We start from the raw sequence: 24,738 nt of genomic DNA on the forward strand, positions 1-24,738 counted from the left end.
TTCATTTTCTCTCCACTTATTTTATCTTTTTCAAGATGTGTAAATATTTTACAACCATCTCCGAGATATTAAATCAGCCAGCTTCGATACTTTCCGATTCTGAGATGTTCGTAAACTCTTTGCACAACCACTGTATTGGAAAGCTTGCATTTGGCGAGCCATTGGCCTTCAGCCAGTCACGTGCCCTGACAGTAGAGTATCCATTTGCTTCTTGCTCAAAAAGGATGCTTGCCATTACAGTGGCATTGCTTTTACTGTAGAGTTGAACACAATTTCTTGGAGTGATGAGATGTGCTTTGTATCGGAACCATATTTTGAGGAATCTGCTGTTCTGATGAAATTTTGCGTGGATGGGCGCCCGCAATGACGTCGAGTAACTTGTTTGATGCATCAGATCACTATGCATCAGATCACTGATACGACAGTTACAAATTTTTTTATTGTGCTGAGTTCTGTGCTGCAGTTTGAGGTGATTTAGGTCATGACTTCGTGTCCTTCCATGAACTGGTGTTGACTTGTGTGTATTCATATTTTCTAAGTTAATTTGATTCTGTTTTGTACTCAACTCCTCCTTCATAAATTTTGTGAGAAAGAGAAGGTCCATATGCCAAATGATATCGGATTGTGATACCGAAGATGTAAGCGTATTTTGCAAAGCTAAATATAGACAACTCCCACTGTGCTTGTATTTTGTGCTTATGTTTTTTGTACACTTTAACTGCACACATTGAACAGTCACAGCTAGCTAGATCATTCTGTTGTTGATGATTTGCTTAAATATGGTGCACGTAGGTTGCTTCCATCTTGCTGATCTAATGTTAGGCAAAAACGGACCAAGTGAGTAAGCCCTGTCCATGAAGCAATGTGATTAGAATAGATTTTGGCATACTCTCTCTGCAAGGTAGTCAGTGCTGACGACTTCACTGTTGAGCACCCTCAGCCATAAATCGTCATCAAGGTAGTCAGTCATTTCAATTGTGAAGTAGGGTAAGTTGACAGAGATTGCTTTTGGCAGACATCAGTCTCTGGTGGCACCACGGAATGGTGTTCATTTTACATGCAAGACATGTGGATGTGCTATGGGGTGGTACTTATTTCAAAAGCTTGGCTGTTGCATTTACTGTGAATATAGGAGCACATACTCAGGGGAAAAAGCCCCATTACACTGTGGATTGCCACAAGTGTGAAGCTAATACACATTAGTGGACACTGTTGCTCTGTTTGCTTGCATATAAGAGACAGTCAATTGAAAATGAGACAGAGTTTATTACTTCAGAAGTAATCAACTTAACTTAATACATGTATCTCAGTGTGAGACAAGATGGTCAATGCCTATGTGGAAAAATGTTTGCAATTGCTTACAGATCCACGACTGTATACAGGTGTGCACCTGTTTGTCAGAAGCAAACCGACGCCACGAATGTCTTCTTTGGGGCTCCAAAAATATGGAAATCGCATGAGGAGGATGTGCCACGGCTTCCCAGTGAATCTTCTGCAGTGTTGTTGAAACAACCTTGGAAATTTGTTGACAGGCATTATCCTGCCACGGAATGATGCCATCCGTCAAAATTTTCTGGGTGTTTGGCACGCTTCACTTTTTGCTAAGTGTCTGCATACTGCTGTGTGCTAATTCTGGCATTGTTTTCCAGAAAGTCAGTGAGCAGCAGGCCCTTGCAAAAAAAATAAGTAAATAAATAAATAAATGGGAGTATTAGGACCCTGTGATCTTACCCCAAAACAGACATTCAACCAATTCAACAAAGTAGTATAGATGCCAAATTCATTACAGTGCTCAAGTAATTATTAAGATTTGTACAGTTGATCTCTCTTGCTTGAAACATATAGCGGTCTTGCATCGTTGAACATACAAATGCCCACCTATGATTTCACATATCATGTATGTGTATCATTTCCATTTCGGTTACGGGCTACCATCATCTGTTGCCATTATAATATTCCAGTAACAGTTTGTACACAATGTATTAAAAAACAGGGGTTGATGAACATCGTATGATGCTGCCTGGATCAGAATTTTCTCCCATGATATTGGATTATTGCACTGTGTGTCATGGCCAGAAAAACGAATTAGCAGTTCCTTTGTTTGTCATAAAGTGATTATATGTGCACCATTTAGGATTAGACCAGTAAAAATAAGTAGCAAAATCATTCAGTCTTGAAAACGTTACATCACTTGGAATTTGACATGTTTTTCTGCAAACCTAATCATGACTGTGTGCGAGTAACTCAAGTGGTTGATGTAAAAAAGAATTTAATCATTTTAAATCATGTGTAGAAAACATTACCAGTTCTTTCATGCATAGTAGCTGTGTTGGGAAAGAACCAGATCTGAAAGTCCTAATAGAAAGCACTGAAGCTAAGCTGGCTAAAGCCGAAGATAAGTTGAGCTGAAATTTTTTCAAACGGCCTAACAGTGTTCAGAAAGGATAGATTAAATACAGTTGGTGGTGGAGTACTTATTTCTGTCAGAAGTAGTTTACCTTGTAGTGAAATTGAAGTGGATAGTTCGTGCGAAGTTGACAATCGGACTAAAATATTAATTGGATCGTTTTAGTTAGCCCCCAACTCAGACGATATAGGTGCTGAACAGTTCACAGAAAACTAGAGTCTCATTTCAAATAGGTATCCCAATCATACAATTATAGTTGGTGGTGACTTCAATCTACCCTCAATATGCTGGAAAAAATATATGTTTGAAGCCGGCAGCAGGCATAAAACGTCATCCGAAATTGAACTGAATGCTATCTCAGAAAGTTATTTTGAACAATTAGTAGACAAGTCCACTTGAAGCGTAAATGGTTACGAAAGCGTACTTGACCTCTTAGCAACAAATAATTCTGAACAAATAGGGAGTATCGTGACGAATACAGGGATTAACGACCACAAGGCAGTCGGTGCTAGGCTGAATACCGTAACACCCTCAACCATCAAAGAGAAACACAGTGTACATCTATTTAAAAAAAGCTGATAAAAATGCCCTTGAATGCCTTTTTAAGAGACAGTCTCCACCCCTTCCATTCTGATCATGTAAGCGTAGAAAAGATGTGGAATGATTTCAAAGAGATAGTATCAACGGAAATTGAGAGATACTACATAAATTAATAAGTGATGGTGCTGATACCCCATGGTACACAAAACAGGTCAGATCACTGTTGCAGAACCAGTGAAAAAAGCATGCCAAATTTAAAAGAGTGCAAAATCCCTGAGAGTGGCAGAGTTTTGCAAAAGTTCGAAAGATAGCGCCTACTTCAATGCGAGATACTTTTAATAATTTCCACAATGAAACTCAGTATTGGAATCTGGCAGGAAACCCAGAGAGGTTCTGGCCATACATAAAGCACACCAGTGGCAAGACGCAGTCAATACCTTCACTGTGCAATAACAAGGCTGAAGTCACTGATAAGTGCCACAGAAGCAGGGATATTAAACACGGTTTTCCGAAACTCCTTCACCAAAGAAGACAAATATTCCTGAATTCCAATTGAGAACAACTGCCAAGATGAGAAATACAGAAGTAGATATCCTCAGTGTAGCAAAGCAGCTTAAATCCCTTAATAAAGACGAGGTCTCCAGTGCAGATTTTATACCAGTCAGGTTGCTTTCAGAGTATGCTGATGAAATAGCTCGAAAGATCCGCACCTAAAGACTCGAAAATTGCTGAAGTCACACCAATACCCAAAAAGGGAAATAGTAGTAATCCACCCAACCACAGGCCTATATCACTAAAGTTGATTTGCAGGAGGATTTTGGAACATATACTATGTTCGAACATTATGAATTACCTCGAAGAAAATGATTTATTGACACATAGTCAGCATGGATTGAGAAAATATCATTATTGTGAAACACAACTAACTCTTTATACTCATGAAGTAATGAGTGCTATCAACAGGAGATGTCAAATTGATTCCATATTTTTAGATTTCCAGAAGGCTTTCGACACCGTTCCTCACAAGCATCTTCTAACCAAACTGCATGCCTATGGAATATCGCGTTAGTTGTGCGACTGGATTTGTGATTTCCTGTCAGAAAGGTCACAGATCATAGTAATAAGATGCAGAGTCATTGAGTAAAACAGAAGTAATGTCTGGCATTTCCCAAGGAAGTGTTATAGGCCATCTATTGTTGCTAAGTGTTATAGGCCATCTATTGTTGCTGATCTATATTAATGAGATAGGAGACAATTTGAGTAGCCCTCTTAAATTGTTTGCAGATGATGCTGTCATTTACTGTCTTGTATATGACCAAAAGGAATTGCAAAATGATTTAGATAAGATATCTGTATGGCGCAAAAAGTGGCAATTGACCCTGAATAAAGAAAAAAGTGAAGTTATTGACATGAGTACTAAAAGAAATTCGCTAAATTTTGATTACGCAATAAGTCACACAAATGTGAAGGTTGTAAATTCAACTAAATACTTAGGGATTACAATTACAAATAACCTAAATTGGAACGATCACATAGATAATGTGTAGAGCAAACCAAAGACTGTGATTCATTGGCAGAACACTTACAAGGTGCAACAGGTCTACTAAAGAGACTGCTTACACCACGCTTGTCCGCCCTATTCTGGAGTATTGCTGTGCGGTGTGGGATGCGCATCAGGTTGGACTGACAGATGACATCGAAAAAGTTCAGAGAAGGGCAGCTCACTTTGTATTATCATGAAATTGGCGAGATTGTGCCACAGAAATGATAAGTGAATTGGAGTGGGAATCAATAAAATAAAGGCTTTTTCATTGCAGTGGGATCTTCTCATGAAATTTCAGGGACCTTCTCATGAAATTTCGATCACCAGTTTCCACCTCCGATTGCGAAAACATTCTGTTGGCACCTGCCTACATGGGGAGAAATGATCATCACAATAAAAAACAGAAACCAGGGCTCACACAGAGAAATTGAATTGCTCATTTTTCCTGTGCGCCGTTTGAGAGTGGAAAGGTAGAGTGACAGCTTGAAGGTGGTTCATTGAACCCTCTGCCAGGCACTTTTATTGAGAATAGCAGAGTAATCACGTAGATGTAGATATATACATTATTTCACCAAATTGTTCTGGGGGAATGAGACCACCTCCTTCATCTGATGAAGTATCTGATGTGTCTGGTAACTGTGATCTATTGTATGCCCAAATACTGTATGCACCACGTTCTAATACATTGACATCTGGTACATGTAATGGACTCGATGCTACTCCATCAGCTTCGTAGGTTTGCCGATTTGTAGGATGCGTGATGTTATTACCGACACCACCACTACCATCAGAGCTGTCAATTTTAACAACAAAACGACCTTGAAAATTAGTCAAAATTTACCAGTTAGAACATGAAGAAAAAGGCAAGCAGTAGAACCCATAAAAAAGATTGTCTTATGCCTGCGACCATCTAGAGACGACTGTGAACGAGAGAAAATGTCGCTTTTCTTATATACCTCCCCAGATAGTGGCACAGGTGTGATGCCATTTGTTGTTTACTGTTTGCACAAATGTCATTTACATCAGTGTTGATGAGCAGCCTCGGACCGGTAACTTGCCGACAACCACCGCATCCACAGCGGTGTGACCCCACACTGTTCCATTCTGAAGGAGGGAGCAGAGTTTGCACGGAATGCAATTTCCATATTTATGGAGCCCCGAGGAAAGACATTTGTTCTTGGCGATTTGCTACACAGGTACAGTTGTGGTTTTGTAGGCAACTACAGACATTATTCTGTAAAGCCACTGACCGTCTTACCTCACCGTGGGATAAACATATTAACAGTTAAGTCAGTTATTTTTGAAATACTAATCAGCGTACGCCTTTTCTCATCCTATACTGAGACTTGACTGTCCATTGTGCTCAATTTTCATGGTATTGTGTAGCTACCTTGGAAGCATGTTCGAAGTTAAAATTAGTATTATTAATTCTTTCATTGCTGTTTCATTTTATTTTGGGTATCATTATAGTGTCCTGACTGTCATGCAGGTATCTCTGAGTGTGACTGACACTTAATTTCAAACATAGGTATCTTTAAGACTGACAGTTACGTACTCGCCACAGAGGACCCTTCCTGTAACCTGATGTAACTGTATCTGTATCTGTAACCGGATGTATCTGTGCCTCAGATATGGTCACACGACCAGAACGGGTTGTCGATAAACAAATACGCATGACAGCAGCTACCGGAGGTTTCACAATATTGTTTTTTAAATACACGTTTGTATACACAGTTGTATTTATGTATGGAAATGTGCAGCTTATCAGTGCAGTTTCTCACGACCTGTCGCCCGTGTCGCAGGCAGGCGTTGTGGCCCAACGGGGCGCGGGCGGAGGGGCGGCCGCCCCGGGACGAGGCGACGCGCAGCCGCACTCGCGTGGCCGCCAAGGTGGCGCTGCTGTCCAGCCTGTCGGGTGAGTTGGGATCGGCGCTGTGACCCCTGCTAGCGAGAGCAGCCGGCTGGGCAAGTTCGTAATCGCGGCCTCTGTTTGGACTTCCTCTGTAAATCGTGTGAGACGTTCAGTTTGCTAACAGATATCTGATCAGTCGACTTCCAATTAACAGAAATACCCTTTGGTAGTTTATCCAGTTAATGGCACTATGCTACTAGTTAATTGCAGTATATAATAATACACAGTTTTCTGGTGACCTATTCTGTTGACACGTAAAAATGCTAGCTACGAGCAGCTCTTAAATGAAATGTAAACATCAATTTAGACAATATTGTCTGCAGAGAGCAGTGATTTGATGCTATATTTAAGTTAAAATGAACAGTCGAGATCACAGTAATATTTGTTTGTTTATTGGTTTCGGTTTATGTGAAACCCATCTTCAGAACTCTGGCCCCTATGGATGGTGCTGCCGGTCTACCGTATCTTCCTTCGCCGTCTGCGTTGTCGTGGTTACCGTGAGACACCGTTATACCAAGAGGAAAGGCGCGTCGATCTTAGAGCATGAGATATGATGACCTTAAGCCATAGACAACACACAACGGTCACGGTAGCACCTGATTCCAGAATAGCTGCAGTAGTTAAGAACTATCCCCTGTTGACCAGGTCCCCAAAACTTAACTCGTAACGAGATCCCTTCAAAGCAAATTGTCATAACGATCGTCTATAAAGGCTTCGTACAACGAGAATAAATGTTACGGTTTATGGAATAATAACAGATACGACCAAACTGTCTTGTCTCTTCTGCTTTATTTAACATAACTTCGTTCACAGTTTCATTTCGCATTCACCACTCATTCACCGAAACCCTTTGATGAACAGTTTTGGTTGCATAACACCAACAGTCAATGATAATGATACAGCTTTTCTCCTTTTTATAAATTGAAGCCCGCTCTCCGTGATATAATAAAAAAAAAACCGGTCTCAATTCCGCGTGCCTCGTGAGACGCGAATAGACTTATCCTGGAATTGACCGCCCTGTAGGTGTACTCAATTTAATGACCACACTTCACTGTCCGCTATTTTGCGTAACTGAATGTCCATTTGTTAGTCTGATTATACACTGTAGCTATTTAAAATTCGCCCCTATATTTTTCACAACGCACAATTAGCACTTCGTTACTGGTTTTTTTTTTTTTTTTTTTTTTCTTCTAAGAGTAAACGGAAAAAAAAGACGCCTTATCATCGGCTTAGTCGATATAAAGCAAAACACCTTAATATGCCCAATTTTACCTCTTCTTATAGGATCGGCTACCTTAATCATTAATTTATTACATATTATTTCCAATAACGCTAAACAGGTCTCGCCGTTATATTTTAATTGTATTCAAAAGCATGTTACTACTATTATGACTGACCAAATAATAACAAATTGTGCGGCATGCATTTTTAACGATAACTTTACGCTATTCAAGTTCCGTTACAGCTGTCTTGACTCGTAATGTTACACGGCCCCCCAGACTGTGATGTCTTGAAGAGGGTTCCAGACAGAACAGGCTTATTTTTTTTTGGGTACTGTGACGGGAGAGGGTATTTGTTTCGGCGGATACACTCACTCTCAGATTCACTCAACAAGTCAGTACATACATTCTACAATATTTAAGTTGAGTTAATGGGCCTAGACAAAATGCCCTTAACTAAATTCCACATTTGTTTATAGGTTGTCTTAGAAGCACTTCGCACTAATCACTTCATATTCACACCACATTTTTTTTTCTTGATGAAGCCCTCAGTTCTTCAACCGACTGTGCAAGGCAGGGATCACAGCCGGGTTCGACGATTGGCATCCTAGGCCAAAACCCTTATTAGGCCACTTGTTTATCCAGAGAGGATTTGGTCCTTTTCTTTTCCTCTTAATTCCACTTTCAAATCATCCATCCTCGCCGTTCAGTGAGAGGATAAATCGTATTTCAGCGTCGTCAATGTTGCTGATACCAAGAAGGTATCTCATGAAAATCATCGGTACATTCTTTAATTTTCTTTGTAAGTTAGTATTTATCCATTGGTGCTTTTATTTAGTCCACTGAGTGTAGTCTTGGTATCATTCAGTGTTTCTTGAATCTATATTTTGCTCATTATTGATAAATACTTCTTCAGGTCTATGTGAGGGAACAAGCCTTTAATTACATCAGTATCACAATCTGCCAGGAGGTAGCTCCCTTCATTTTATATGGACCTGTATATAAATATTGCCATTTCTTATTCAGTCTTTTCCTGGTTGATGCTTTTGGGTGATTTCTCAATAAAATTTCTTCCCCTACATCATATGTGACTACTTTCTTCACATTTTTATCAAAACGGGTTTTTCTCAATTGTGCTTGATGCTTCAGGTTTTCGTAGACCTTCTTCACCATATCTTCTTTCTTGGTAATCTTTTGTTCTATTGCAGGTAATTTCTTCATCCATTCTGGCACAATACTTTCACCAAATACTATTTGGTTAGGTGAATAACCTGTCGATAAGTGTGGTAAGTCATTATACACTTTCTCAAATTCATAAATCCAATCGATCCATTTATAATGTTGTTTGGGTATGTACGTCCGTAAAAATCGGTTCAACTCTCGGAAGATTCTTTCAACCGGATTTCCACAAGGGTAAAATCTTGAGATGTAAATGTGCTGGATTCCTTGTTCTTTCATAGTGTCTCTCCATACTTTGCTTGTATAATAAGCAGCGTTGTCTGTCAAGATCATTATAGGTTTGCCAAGCTCAGTTATATAGTTGTTGATAAATTTGCGTAACATGGGTCGAACGTGGAGATTTTTCAAAGGATATAATTTCACATATTTTGAAAAGAGATCATAGAAAGCCAATACATATTTGAACCGTCCACGTGTCATGGGACATGGCCCACAGACGTCACATGACACCAACAGTAAAGGTTGTTGTGGGATGATAGGATGTAATTCTATCTTCCGACAATAGTTTATGGGTTTCGCCTTCTGACATGTTTTGCACTTCTTAATAATATTTGTAGCTATTCGTCCCAAATTTGGATGATAGCAGTATTGTGCTATTTTGGCTGTACATTTAGCGGCGCCAAAATGACCCCAATTCAAGTGAGTGTACCATACTAGTGATTCTAAATATTTATTTGGAACACAAACTTTCCAAACATCTTCTTCATCCTTCCTCCGATACAATATTCCGGATTTTAATTGATACTGTTCTTCAGAGTGACTTAGCGTTTTGCTTTCAACAGCATGCCTAATGGCTTTCCACAACTTATCATCTTCTTGCAGTTGTGGAAGACTTCGAGATAGCTGTGAAATCTGCCTCTCACAATATTGCCTTGATAAATTCATGACTTTAAAGTCAATAGTCCGTTCTTCACACTTGTCAGCATTCTTTCTTTTCGGTAATCTTGAAAGAGCATCGGCTATGATGTTGTCTTTCCCTCTGATGTATTTGAGCGTAATATCATATTCTTGCAGTAGCAAGGCCCACCGGGTTAAACGTGAATGGAACATCCTTCCTGTTAAAATAAAAGATAAAGCTTTGTGGTCGCAGAATACAATGATCTTCTTTCCATATACAAAATAGCGAAACTTTCTAAGTGACCAGACCACGGCCAGTACTTCCAATTCAGTAGTACAATATGCACGTTCACAGCTAGAGAGTGTTCTGCTGGCAAACCCAATTATCTTGATGGTACTGATATCTTCTGGATTGTCCATCTGGAAAAGAGTGGCACCCAATACTGTTTCAGAAGCATCCGCAGCAATATAAAAATCTTGATCAAGTCTCGGATGATGTAACAGTGGAGCATTAGTCAAAGCATTGCGGATGTTATCAAAAGCTTGCGTGCATTCGGAATTCCACTCCCACATGACATTTTTTCTTAACAGCCGTAACAAACAGTCTTGGCTTCCTAACTGATTGGGTAAAAATCGTCGAAAAAATGAAACTAAGCCGATAAATGACTTTAATTCCGTTCTGTTCTTTGGATAAGCACATCTGTTAATCGCATCCATCTTTTTAGGATTTGGTTTTATCCCTTCAGGAGTGATTATATGTCCAAGAAATTTCAATTGGTTATGAGCAAACTTGGATTTGCTCAAATTTACAGTAACTCCGTATTCCAAAAATTTCGCAAAAACTCTTCTTAATAAGTCCAAATGTTCCTCCCAAGTTTCAGAAGCAATTAGCAAATCATCCACATATAAAGTAACTTCATTCAAAAGGTCTCTGCCCAGTACAGTATCTAATGCCGATATGAAAACACCACCGCTTATTTTCAACCCAAATGGCATGACGGTAAACTGGTAACTTCGGCCCAGAAAAACGAATGCAGTATATTTTCTAGATTCTTTCGATATTCTAGTTTGCCAATATGAACTACGCATATCCAAAGAAGTTAAGAAGCGGGCACCATAAAACTTTTGTACTAACTCTTCTAGGTTCTCCGGTCGCGTTTGTACAGGTATAATGATCTTATTGATCTCTCTGGCATCCAACACCAATCTGATGTCACCATTGGGTTTAATTACCGCCACAAGAGGGTTACAATATTCAGAATCTGAGGTCTCAATAATACCCCATTCTAACATTTTATTGATTTCCTTTCTGACTACTTCTTTCTTTGTCCATGGGATAGAATAGGAAGTACGACAAAAGGGTTTATGTGCATACGTCTTTATATGGTATTCAAAGTCTTTTATTATACCCGGACGTTTACTAAAAATTGACTGATATGCTTCCAACAAGTAGTACAGTTCGTCCCTTTGGATAGCAGATAAATATTCTGATTCTAACACCTTTTCCTGCAATGACATTTTATCAATCATTTCTTCAGAACATTCAATAAGGCATATATCATACACATTTTCATCATCAATACTGACATATTTTGCCATTAGATTCATACACAATTGATTTGGAATTACTCGGCCCTTTTTCAGGGTAGTTGTCAAAACATTACCATTTGAATTAAATATACATTCACCTTTCTCTAAATTAATGATTGCACCGGTCTCACATAAAAAATCCAAACCCCAGATACATGGTACTGTCATTTTAGGAACAACCAGGAATGTACTTTCTATTTGAGCCCCCTGTATTGTAACGTCAACACGTAACTGTTTCACAACTTTTTGCATTTTTGCGCTGAACGCGCCAGACACGGTACATCCTGTAATAGGAAAAGTGGGCATTTTTACCCCTCGGCTTATCTGTTTTAAACAGTCCAACGTCATGACACTAATAGTTGCTCCAGTATCAATTAATATTTCAACATCAACATTATTTATACTTGTTGGAATTATTGCCTGTAAAATTTGTCCACATTTATTAGAAACTTCAGGTTTTTCTTCAATTAATTCATTCCTTATATCCTGATCATTATTATACCTTAATACTCTCAGTTCAAATTGATGCCTGCCTTCCTTCTCCTTTCCAGTCATCCTAGGAAGGCATTTGGTGACTGGTATTAGTTTAATCTATCTCGTTGAGTCATCGGTGGGGGTTCATGAACTTCCACAATCCGTACAGTATGATCTGAGTTATGGTATTCACCCTGTCGCACATTGGAGGCTCCTTTGCCCATTGGTATAACTCCTTGTGCTGGATGAGGACTCGAGGCATTTGTTCCATCCTGCCGATGAACATTATGCTTCGAATTATCTTCCCAAGGTCGAATGCAATTGGGTTCATCACTTGGGTACCTGTTACCCTTATTAATATCACTACTATGCACATTCGCGTCACCATATCGAGGTTTACCTCTAGCACAGTAAGTATCTCTTCTATATTTATTATAATCATTGTTTTTATTGCAACCATAGGATGAAGATTGTCCACGCTCCTGTGATGCGGGTTTGACCTGGTTTTCGGTATTATTATTATCATACGTTAAATTATTATTATAATTATTCGTATTACTATGAGGGTGAGTCGACATTAGATTACTACTCATTTGTCTTGCGTCTTCCATAATCATATCTATTGAGTCAATCACTGACAAGAATTGTTCTACATCGTGGTCAGGAACATTTATTAACTTTTCACGTATATTTATGGGCAACCTTCCCTTCAAAATTCTGATCACTTCCTTGTGAGAAATTGGATCACTCCAATAACGTGTCTTATTTATGTACTTTTCAAAATACTGCCTTAAAGTACTCCTTTTACTGTTAAAATACTCAGGTTGGTAAACCTCTTTTCTTAATTTCTCTTGTTTACTCGACGACCAGTATTTAGCCAAAAAAAGTTGTTCAAACTCAGCGCAAGTATGACAACTTTCACTTACATCGGCGGCCCGTAATGCGGCTTCTCCGGTAATTTTGGATACTATAAATTGAAGTCGGTCGTGTTCTGACCAGCTACGCGGAAATATTCTTTCGAAATTATTGATAAAGATTTTCGGATGCAGATTGTTCTTTTCAGTGGAGAATGTTGGGAATTGTCTACTTTTAAAAATGCTGTTCTCCACCTTTAAAGAAGACAAATATCCTCGCTGACCAAAAGAATCATCATCTTTACCAACCGAATCATCAATTTCCCAATGCAATTTTTCACCACAATTGTACTTCGTATTATCACATGTTCGGTTGTTCTTCGACCTATTCTCCGAACGTTCGTCCTCTGTCAACAAATTTTGTGATGACTTTCGTTCTAACTCCGCCAATTTATGATTGGTTTCCTTTTGCCATTTAGGTAACTCATCAACTATTTTGTCTTTTATTTTCTGAAATTCGCTAGTGAAGAGCTTAATTAATTCATCATTTCTACTTAGGTGCTCATTGATATTTTCATTTGGCTGGGATCCAATAGTAGTCTTAACCTTGTCTACAGTTTCATTTTTTTTTATTTCTATCCATTCAGATAGATCTTCGTCAAGTCTTTTAGTTTGATCTACTAAATACTTGTCAATCCCCTTACGAGCATCAGACTCAAACTCGACTATTTGTTTCGAAAGCTCTTCTATCTGTGCGCTAGCATTGAAACAGCTGCTTTCACACTTAACCATCCTGTTGGACAGGCCATCATAACTCTTCGAAACTACCTCATATTTCTTTTCTACGTCATGAAGTTTTCCCATTAAATTATTATATTGCTTTTCTAAAGTGTTAGAAAACTCTACATCTAGTTCTCCAAATTTCGCATTTAATTGAGTCTCCCAGTCCGCCTTTAATTCTTTCTTAGTATTTTCCAGTTTATAATCAAAGGTGTTCAGTTTGCTTTCCAAAGAATCCATTTTAACTTCTAATGAACCAAATTTGGCCTCAAATTTTTCATTTAACTTTTGATTGTCCTGTTTTAATTGCTTATTATCTTTTTCTAGTGAACGAAGTCTTCCATTCATTACACCCATTTGAGTATTTATTGATACCAGCATATCAAGCATTTTTTGATTAATATTTCCATTTTGAGGATCAACTTGCTGATCTACATCCGAAACCTCAAGATCTTATGTTCTCCCACGCTGCTTACCTTACTTATCATTGTATTTGAATCTCCTAACGGCTCTAAATCAATAACTGTATTATTATCTGTACACGTCTCCTGTCCCACATTGAGCTCATGGGATGCATCATCCCTATCCTCTTCACTTTCCTCTCTCTCTCTACTCATTACTCTACTCAACTGCACATTATCATGTATTCTTTTCGTTCGTTTTGACATGATTATTCACTACCAAGACATACACTTATTTTCACTATGTATTTATATATATTTATCTTCCGAAATCACAAGTCTCAACTTCCTTTTTTTTTTATAATTATACAGTTATTTTAATCATACCTGGTAGTATCGCTCACTTTTAGCGATTATTGAAGAATACCTCTTTCATTGGACAGACTCACTGGCTGCTACAATATTTTCCAACTCGAGGGTTCGTGAATCCGGATGACACTCGACTCGATGCAGCAATCCTCCTCGATCGAGCCGCACGTTGTGGCGCCACTTCTACCGTATCTTCCTTCGCCGTCTGCGTTGTCGTGGTTACCGTGAGACACCGTTATACCAAGAGGAAAGGCGCGTCGATCTTAGAACATGAGATATGATGACCTTAAGCCATAGACAACACACAACGGTCACGGTAGCACCTGATTCCAGAATAGCTACAGTAGTTAAGAACTATCCCCTGTTGACCAGGTCCCCAAAACTTAACTCGTAACGAGATCCCTTCAAAGCAAATTGTCATAACGATCGTCTATAAAGGCTTCGTACAACGAGAATAAATGTTACGGTTTATGGAATAATAACAGATACGACCAAACTGTCTTGTCTCTTCTGCTTTATTTAACATAACTTCGTTCACAGTTTCATTTCGCATTCACCACTCATTCACCGAAACCCTTTGATGAACAGTTTTGGTTGCATAACACCAACAGTCAATGATAATGATACAGCTTTTCTCCTTTTTATAAATTGAAGCCCGCTCTCCGTGATATAATAAAAAAAAACCGGTCTCAATTCCGCGTGCCTCGTGAGACGCGAATAGACTTATCCTGGAATTGACCGCCCTGTAGGTGTACTCAATTTAATGACCACACTTCACTGTCCGCTATTTCGCGTAACTGAATGTCCATTTGTTAGTCTGATTATACACTGTAGCTATTTAAAATTCGCCCCTATATTTTTCACAACGCACAATTAGCACTTCGTTACTGGTTTTTTTTTTTTTTTTTCTTCTAAGAGTAAACGGAAAAAAAAGACGCCTTATCATCGGCTTAGTCGATATAAAGCAAAACACCTTAATATGCCCAATTTTACCTCTTCTTATAGGATCGGCTACCTTAATCATTAATTTATTACATATTATTTCCAATAACGCTAAACAGGTCTCGCCGTTATATTTTAATTGTATTCAAAAGCATGTTACTACTATTATGACCGACCAAATCATAACAAATTGCGCGGCGTGCGTTTTTAACGATAACTTTACGCTATTCAAGTTCCGTTACAGCTGTCTTTACTCGTAATGTTACACCGGCTCCTCGGTTTTCTCGTGATGCTACCAAGAAAACTGAGGAGCAGTCAGCACCAACCTTAGGGATCCAAAAATTCTGAAGATGGCTTTAACATAAGCCAAAACTGGTAAATAGACAAATATTATTGCAATCTCAACTGTTCATTTTAACCAAAACAAAAACAGGTAAAACAGGCTTTAAAAATACCTGTAATATAAACAAATCGTGTGCTATACTCATTCGAGCAACTAGAACCTGTACTCATCATTCTTCATCCAGGTGTTCTGTGACTGTCATTTGTTTTGGGTATGCGTGGGTAGTACAGTCCTATACTAACCGTTATTACTCAAATGTATGAAATGTGTATAATTTCTCAGTCTTACAGTGGAAATGAAAGCAGTTCTGTGCACAACACAGCGTTACGACAATTGCAAATACATAACTTTTATATAAAAAGGTTATACATATGAGATGTGATCATAAAGTAATAGGAATTTTTTAATTTTGCGGTCTTTATACATCCATTTTACATTTTTTAATCTCGTGGTACACATGTTTCTAATGTATGTGTCCATTTTCAGCTGTTTTGAATATGTAATGTATTGTTGATAGTCGAAAAGATTGTGCGTGTTTTTGAGAGCTCAGTGAATTTTTACTTTCCAGAAGGATGGATCAAAGAATTTGCAGTAAAGTATTCTTAAATGAAATATTCTGCAGCAATGCATTCAAAATGTTTCCTGTGGCTTTTGGCTAATCTACTATAAGCAAGACAAGAGTTAACAAGTGACTTAAATGTTTCAAAGAGGGTTGAGAGGATGTTGAAGGAGATAGCTGTCTTGGGTGCCCTAGCACATCAGTTTGCTGATGACAGTGTGAAAGAAATGAAGAAAATGGTTCTGGAAAGTCATTGAATCACCATCAGAGAGCTTGGTGGTGATGTCGTCATATCCTTTCGCTCATGCCAAGCAAATTTTTTTGTATGTTTTGGGCACAAAATGTGGAGCAGCAAAGTTTGTTCTGACATTGTTGACTTTTGACCAAAAATGTCACGCAGACATCGCTTAGGAATTGCTGAATGAAGCAGACAATGATTCAGAACTTCTGAAGGAGGCTGTAACAGGTGGTGAAACTAGGTGTATGGCTTATGACGTCAGTACCGAGGCCCAGTCATGCCAATGGAAACTTCCTGATGTTCTATCACGTGTGAAGATTCATCTCACTGTTTTCTTTGATTACATTGGGATAGTGCATCACGAGCGGTCAATAAGGAATACTACCTAGAAATTATGTGCCATGTGCATGAATCAATTCGAAGAAAAAGACCAGAATTGTGGCAAAACCACTTGTGCAAATTGCATAACGATAATGCTTCAGGTCTCACCTCAATGCTTGCCTGTGGTTTTTTGGAAAAAAAACAAAACCCTTAAGTTGCCTTAGCAACTGTACACTAAACATGAACCCATGCAACTTCTTTGCATTCCTGTGGAGCGAACAATGGAAGGATGTCGTTTTGCCACCACTGGTGAGATAAAAACAGAACCGCTGAAGAAGCTGAACACCATAACGAAAAGTGACTCCCAGAATTGCTTCCAACATTGGAAAAAGCGCTACCACAAGTGTATTATAATTCAGCGGGATTTCTTTGAAGGAAGGGGACAAAGTTTATGTTGGTGAGTAAATATTCTTAAAAAAAAAAAATCCATTGCTCTTTGATCACACTTCTTAATAGTTTAAAACAGGGCACTTAATCTGTACAATATTTCCAGTTTGTCATTATTCAACTTTTCCAGCTACATTGATATTCCTTATACCTGACATTGATATTCCTTATAACTGGTGTTTCATCCATGCAAGATAATCATTGATTCAGTAGCACACCCACAACTGTCTAGTCACTGTCACATTCTCTGTAGGATATCACACATGCTTCTCCAAACAGCTGTCCACGTTAACTGCAAGTCAGACCCCACTTTGCTGCCACGGTACTCTGTAGGCAACCACATACACGAACTGATGTTACTAATGTGGCACGCAATTCTGTGTCCCGTGGCCTGCCATCTTCCGTCTCGCATGCCGGCATTGCATGTGCAACTTAGCAGTTTGGCCAACTCTGTGTAATGTCTCAGCTCACTGGTGCTACCTGTACTGAGAAACACTGCGCATCCCCCTTGCTTTGTATTAGTCCACCTAGTGGAGAATATTGGTTTCTAGTGCCACTTCACTTCACTTTACTACAACAGTGATGAGCGTGTGTTGTTGAATGTTCTTCACAAATCCCAACACACCCTTTTCTTCATGTTCTGCTTTTGCTCTATCCGCCATGTTATAAAGGTTAAATTATGTGTTTGTGTTGGTAGCACTGTCAAAAACAATATTGTATCATTTCATAGTATAAACACGCATTGTATGTCGAAGCGTTAATGTGTTTCCGAGGAAAGGTGATGAATAGATCGGTAAATCTCTCGAAAAGTAAAGTATGACACCAAAACCGAGTGTTTTTAAGAAACATGGGTTTCATGGTAACAGATTTTTGAGTAAAGGGAAACATTGTGTTCAACATGTGGCGTATGAAGTTACAGACAATGAAATACAGGCAAACTCGTCAGTATCTAGAGAAACACCCACTAGTGCCTCAAAGATTAAAATAAAATGTTGTGATGCACAGTTTACTCAAAATGAAGGTGATGTAAATGGTAGGTTTGGTTACATACTGATAGATTTACACATCCTGTACTGTTAGGTGAATGTGGGTGTGTTGTAAAACATGTGGAGGGCCAGTTAGTTTACATGAAGACAGTGAAGTATCAAATGGACTATCCAGGAAACTTATTATTAATTGTGTAAATATACTCATTCATTTTGGAATTCTGATAAGTGTAAAGATAACTATTTTGAAGTAAATGTTAGTTGGTTTTATGGATTGAGAGCTATTGGCAAAGGACAGACTGCAGCAATAACAATGTGTGCGATGTTGAATGTGCACACCCACCTTGTAAAATCGACAAGTATGCAGGATTTTTTGGAGCTGCTGTGGAATCTGTTGCATGTGAGTCAGTGAAGGGTGCTGCAAATGAAGCTGTTGAACTAAATGGTAGCATGACTGACATACCCCGTAGCTTTTGATGGCACTTGACAGAAATGCAGCTACAGTTCTAAGAATTCTGTTGCTACGGTGACAAATATGGATACTGGAAAGGTAATAGATTTCCAGATTTTAACCAAACATTATTATAAGTGTAAGTCAGGGAATAAAGAAGGGCATATCTGGACAGAAATTATGAAGGAACACATGGTGGTATAGAGGCCTCTGCAGGTATTGACATTTTTAGTCGATCTGTGAATGAAAGGGGAGTGTGTTACACTAAGTTCTTAGGTGGTGGAGACTCAAAACCATATAATAATGTAGTAGCCGCTCAGCCTTATGGTGAGAAGATTATCGCAAAACTGGAATATGTTGGTCATGTCCAGAAGAGGATGGGCACCAGTTTGAGGAAGTTGAAACAAAGTTTGAGAGACAAGAAACTTTCTGATGGTAAAACCATAAGAGGTAGACAAAATGATTGATGAACTACAGCAGTATTATGGGATGACCATTAGAAATAATACTGAGGATTTGTTGAAAATGAAGCAGGCAGTATGGGCTACCTTCTTCCACAGGCTGTCAACTGATGAAAAACCAGTACACCACCTTTGCCCTCCTGGGCCTGATTCACAGTGCAATTACCGCAATGCCCAGTACTCGAATAGTTCATACAGCCATAAACATTCCAGCCCAGCAGCAGTCATGGATATCATAAAACCTATTTACAGAGACCTGGCAAATCCTGAAGAAGTGTTGCATGGTCAGACTCAAAATCCCAATGAGTTGTTCAATAATCTTATACGATCTTTTTTACCAAAAATTGTTTTTGTAGGAATGAAGACACTAAAGTGGGATGCTGTTACTGCTTTTAATGATGGCAACATTGGTAGGGTGAAAGTGCTACAGTATATGGGAGTTAATGCTGGAGCAAACTGCATGAGAGAAATTGAACAGATGGACAAGATTCGCATTGATAAAGCAGAGTATGCAGCACAATTGGGCACTAAGACGACCTGAAAGAAGAAAAAAAGAAAAAACTTGGAAAACGATCAAGAGTATGATATACAGTATGGTACAGGGTGCATCTGACTGACTTAAAAAACATTGAGTGAGTTAAAGTCTTTTGAAACTTTAGAAGCCGTTCCTGAAAATTTACATTTCCTGTTGCATTTTCCCCTAAATCTCGGAAACTACTTCAAACAGAGTATTCAAATTTTCAGGGAGTAACATACATATCCTGAATCTACAGAACTAAAAGAAGGACATAATGTTATGCATAATTAAAATTATTTAGGACAATGTACAAGAAAAGAATACAAAATTTTAACCGTGTAATTAAAAAATTTATTTCCGAAAGCAGTGGCTGATATGCAATTATTGTAGTTCAGTAGACTCAGAAGATACAGTTTAATGTCCTGTAAAAGTTTCATGTCAATGGCCACAGTAGTCACTGAAATACAGGAAAGGCAAGTCACTAAATTTAACATTGTCGGGTTAGGGCTTTCCATCTCCCCTTAACCTACAGTGATCCTCATCAGTGTACTTGAGAACTGGCAAATGTAATGACCTGTGATCATTCCTCCATTGTGGGACATTTGTATGCAGTGGGGAAGGTTCAAAAATTGGGTGCATGGGTACAGCACACTCTAAGCCAAAATGGCAAAGTCTGTGGGTGGCCATACTTGCATGCGTGCTTTCTGGTCATCAATTAGCTTGTGAACAACACTGACCATTCCTGTTTCTGTATCATTACTGGTGACAAGAAATGATTTCTTTATGCTAATGTAAGGAAAAGAAAGGAATGGTTGAGCCCAAACAAAGCAGAAACTGCCCATACAAAGACCTTTGTGCGTCCACAAGAGATAATGTCAGACATCTGGGGGAACAGCAACAGCGTGGTGTACTAGAAAATGCTTCCCAGAGGTGTAACCGCCACTGCTGACACTTTTCATCAATAAATGACCCGAGAACTGTGAGGAGGAAGATTACACGAAGTGGTGCTACTTCCACATTCTGCTAGACTGGGAAAAAACACCGCAAGGGAGTTTGATTGGCGAGTCATTCCGTAGCCACCTTATTCGCCTGATCTCCGAACGTGACTTGAGGAGTTCTTTGCCCCGAGCCATGTGATTTCTACAGCTGCAGTATAAAAAAGTTACACCAGCACTGGCAAAATGTTGAAAATTGAGAAGAAGAATATATTATGGATGAGTAAAGTCTCTGTTATGTTTGTCTGTTGTGTTTATTAAACTTACCAAACTACAAACAGCACCCATTCAGTATCCTGAATATGTTGCAAGTGTCATTTTTGGTCACGACAGTCCTGTGTAGTTGTCAGTGCATTATGTTGGAAGTAAGTGAATCTGAGCGTGGACAGATTCTTTGTACGAGGTCTGTCTAAAAAGTATCCAACCTTTGATTCTCCTTCGCAAAATAGAGATGATAGTGCGGTGCCTCTGTACACACCTTTATGAACACGTATGAATTTTGTCCCCACCTTTCAGCGTGTCAGTCACTGTCTGTCTGTCTCTGAGTGAGTTGCTACAAAATGTGTTCATCGGATTACCGATTCTCTCGAGATGACTGAACGTACTGAGCGAAGATACTGCATCAAATTTTGTCAAAATCATGGCAATTGTGAAAAGCGAAACAATTTGTAAGATTCAGCAGATGTTTAGAGAAGGTGCAATGGGTGAAACACAAATTAAGCAGTGGTTCAACCGATTCAAAAATGGCCGCACATCAGTGGAGAGTGACCAGCGTTCTGGCAGGCCCCGAACTACGCGTAGTGCAGCTGTTGTTGAGAGGGTGCAAAATTTGGTGATGGCAGATCGCCGTTTGACAGTGTGGGAGATTGCCCGAGAAGTTGGAATGAGTGGAAATTCTGCACATGCAGTTTTGCATGATGATTTGAACTTGCACCGAGTGGTTGCGGAATTCGTGCCCAGGTTGTTTTCGCCGGAGCAGAAAGACCTCCGTTTTGACGTTGCACAGGACCTTCTGGACACCACCGACACTGATCCTGTGTTTCTGAACACTGTGATAACTGGAGATGAGTCACAGGTGTATGAGTATGACCCAGACACAAAAAGACAGCCGTAGCTATGGAAGCATCCCGAGTCTCCGAGGCCGAAGAAAGTATGGCACGTGAGAAGCAAAATCGAGGCGATGCTGACTGTCTTCTTTGATGTCCGTAGAATTGTGCATCACAAATATGCCCCGGAAGGACAAACAGTGACGAAGGAGTACTATAAAGATATTCTCCGGCGACTCCGTGACGCATTTCGGCACCAAAGACCAGATGTGTGGATGGCGAGAACTGACGACTGCATCACGACAATGCCCTGACACATTCATCCCACTTGATGCAAAATTTCTTGGCCAAACATAGAATTACAGCCGTTCGCCAACTTGCCTACTGTCCAGGCATGGCTCCTTGTGACTTCTGGGTGTTTCCAAAATTGAAGACGTCATTGAAAGGATCCCGTTTTGAGAGTAGAAAAGAGATAAAGCGAAACATGATGACAGAACTGAACACCATTCCAAAAGAAGATGTCCAGAGGTGTTTCCAGTAGTGGAAGGATCGGTGGGCTAAGTGAGTGCAAGCATACGGGGCATACTTTGAAGGGGATTAGGGTCCCAACCTCATCAGGTATTTGAAATATTTTTTCTGGCCAGAGGTCAGATACTTTTTAGACAGGCCTCATACTTGTATGGTGGTACTTCCATAACCAAGGTAGGCCAAGTTTTTGGTGTTTCTAGAGGTGTCATATGGAAGATTTATACTGCATACTGCAAACCATCATCTGCTAAGGCACAGTGTGGATGAAATTTGTGTAGAGTGTTTGTGACAGGTGGTCATTGAGGAGGATTGTGACAAAAAATAAAAGAGGACGACGACTGAAAAAATTCACAACAGAACTGAATGTCACATTCACAAACCTTGTCAGACCAAAATGACACAATGGGTGTCCGTAAGCTGGAAACTGCAGGGCGAGGTGGAATTCTGAAACCACTTAGCAGTGATAAAAATGACCGTAACAGAAAAACACTGGACCAGAGCCATAAAACCTGGATTATGGAGCGCTGAAAGATGAGTGTTTCGCACTTTCCACCAACATCTGGCAGAGTTCCCATACGGCATGCACTGTCCCATTCCTACGATGCAGACAGCTTGCAGCCAAGAATGAAACACGGTGCTGTTTCGGTGATGAGTTGGTAAGCCATGCTGCTGTAATCTGTGAGAAGGCTGGAGTACTGCCGAGGATGATGCAAGCATTTTGGCTGATCAGGTCCTGCCTGTGGTAGTGTTTGTTCCCCAGTGGTGGTACTGTGTTCAGAGGTGTCGAGGCCCCTGATCACACGTTTTGCCTCGTCCAGGACTGGTTTTGTGAACACAAGGATGTATTTTGACATCTCCACTGGCCACCACAGTCACCAGATGTCAGCATTATTGAGCCCTTGTGATCTGCTTTGGAGAGAGTGTGATCACTGTCTACATCTACATCTACATTTATACTCTGCAACCCACCCAACGGTGTGTGGCGGAGGGCACTTTACTGTCATTACCTCCCTTTCCTGTTCCAGTCGCATATGGTTTGCGGGAAGAACGACTGCCGGAAAGCCTCCGTGTGTGCTCTAATCTCTCTAATTTTACATTCGTGATCTCCTCGGGCGGTATAAATAGGGGGAAGCAATATATTCGATACCTCATTCAGAAACGCACCCTCTCGAAACCTGGACAGCAAGCTACACCGCGATGCAGAGCGCCTCTCTTGCAGAGTCTGCCACTTCAGTTTGCTAAGCATCTCCGTAACACTATCACGCTTACCAGATAACCCTGTGATGAAACGCGCCGCTCTTCTTTGGATCTTCTCTATCTCCTCCGTCAACCCACACTGATAAGCAGTACTCAAGTATAGGTGGAACGAGTGTAAGCCACCTCCTTTGTTGATGGACTACATTTTCTAAGGACTCTCCCAATGAATCTCAACCTGGTACCCGCCTTACCAACAATTAATTTTATATGATCATTCCACTTCAAATCGTTCCGCATGCGTACTCCCAGATATTTTACAGAAGTAACTGCTACCAGTGTTTATTCCACTAACATATAATCATACAATAAAGGCACCTTCTTTCTATGTATTTGCAATACATTACATTTGTCTATGTTAAGGGTCAGTTGCCACTCACTGCACCAAGGGCCTATCCGCTGCAGATCTTTCTGCATGTCGCTGCAATTTTCTATTGATGCAACTTCTCTGTATACTACAGCATCATCCGCGAAAAGCCGCATGGAACTTCCGACAATATCTACTAGGTCATTTATGTATAATTGTGAAAAGCAAAGGTCCCGTAACACTCCCCCGTGGTACGCCAGAGGTTACTTTAATGTCTGTAGATGTATCTCCATTGAGAACAACTTGCTGTGTTCTGCTTGCTAAAAACTCTTCAATCCAGCCACACAGCTGGTCTGATATTCCGTAGGCTCTTAGCTTATTTATCAGGAGACAGTGTGGAACTGTATCGAGCGCCTTCCGGAAGTCGAGGAAATGGCATCTACCTGGGAGCCTGTATCTAATATTTTCTGGGTCTCATGAACATATAAAGTGAGTTGGGTCTCACACGATCGGTGTTTCCGGAATCCATGTTGATTCCTACAGAGTAGATTCTGGGTTTCAGAAATGACATGATACGCGAGCAAAAAACATGCTCTAAAATTGTGCAACAGATCTATGTCAGAGATATAGGCCTATAGTTTTGTGCATCTGCTCAACGACCCTTCTTGAAAATTGGGCTACTTGTGCTCTTTTCCAATCATTTGGAACCTTCTGTTCCTCTAGAGACTTGCGGTACACGGCTGTTAGAAGGGGGGCAAGTTCTTTCGCGTACTCTGTGTAGTATCGAATTGGTATCCTGTCAGGTACAGTGGACTTTCCTCTGTTGAGTGATTTCAGTTGCTTTTCTATTCCTTGGACACTTATTTCGATGTCAGCCATTTTTTCGTCCGTGCGAGGATTTAGAGAAGGAACTGCAGTGTGGTCTTCCTCTGTGAAACAGCTTTGGAAAAATTACCTTGAAAATCATACAGGACAGACACGAATGGAAGCTGTTATAAATCCCAACTGTTTCCTTATACTGTATGGGGCATGATAATGGGTTCTGTTTTTGGTGTTCCCATATTCTTGCTAACCCTCCGTATTTGCTTGTCAGTTACCAGATCTTTTCCAGTTCTTGAATCTAGATATATTGCTCTCTATCAAACAATGGAAACTTCAGGTAGGAATATCAACAGCC

The 24,738-nt window shown here is 39.8% G+C and overlaps 1 protein-coding gene across 2 annotated transcripts in view; it reads left to right on the forward strand.

Annotated features, from left to right (window-relative positions):
- The window catches only part of LOC124720147 (sorting nexin-13-like), a 411,803-nt gene that overhangs the window by 347,538 nt on the left and 39,527 nt on the right, over positions 1-24,738 (forward strand). For both annotated transcript variants that reach the window (XM_047245452.1, XM_047245453.1), the window contains one exon: positions 6,293-6,405. In XM_047245452.1, coding sequence (XP_047101408.1) covers positions 6,293-6,405 — 113 coding nt within the window. The remainder of the gene's footprint in view (positions 1-6,292; positions 6,406-24,738) is intronic.

This window comes from Schistocerca piceifrons, chromosome 11, assembly GCF_021461385.2.
Source record: "Schistocerca piceifrons isolate TAMUIC-IGC-003096 chromosome 11, iqSchPice1.1, whole genome shotgun sequence".
NCBI lineage: Eukaryota > Metazoa > Arthropoda > Insecta > Orthoptera > Acrididae > Schistocerca > Schistocerca piceifrons.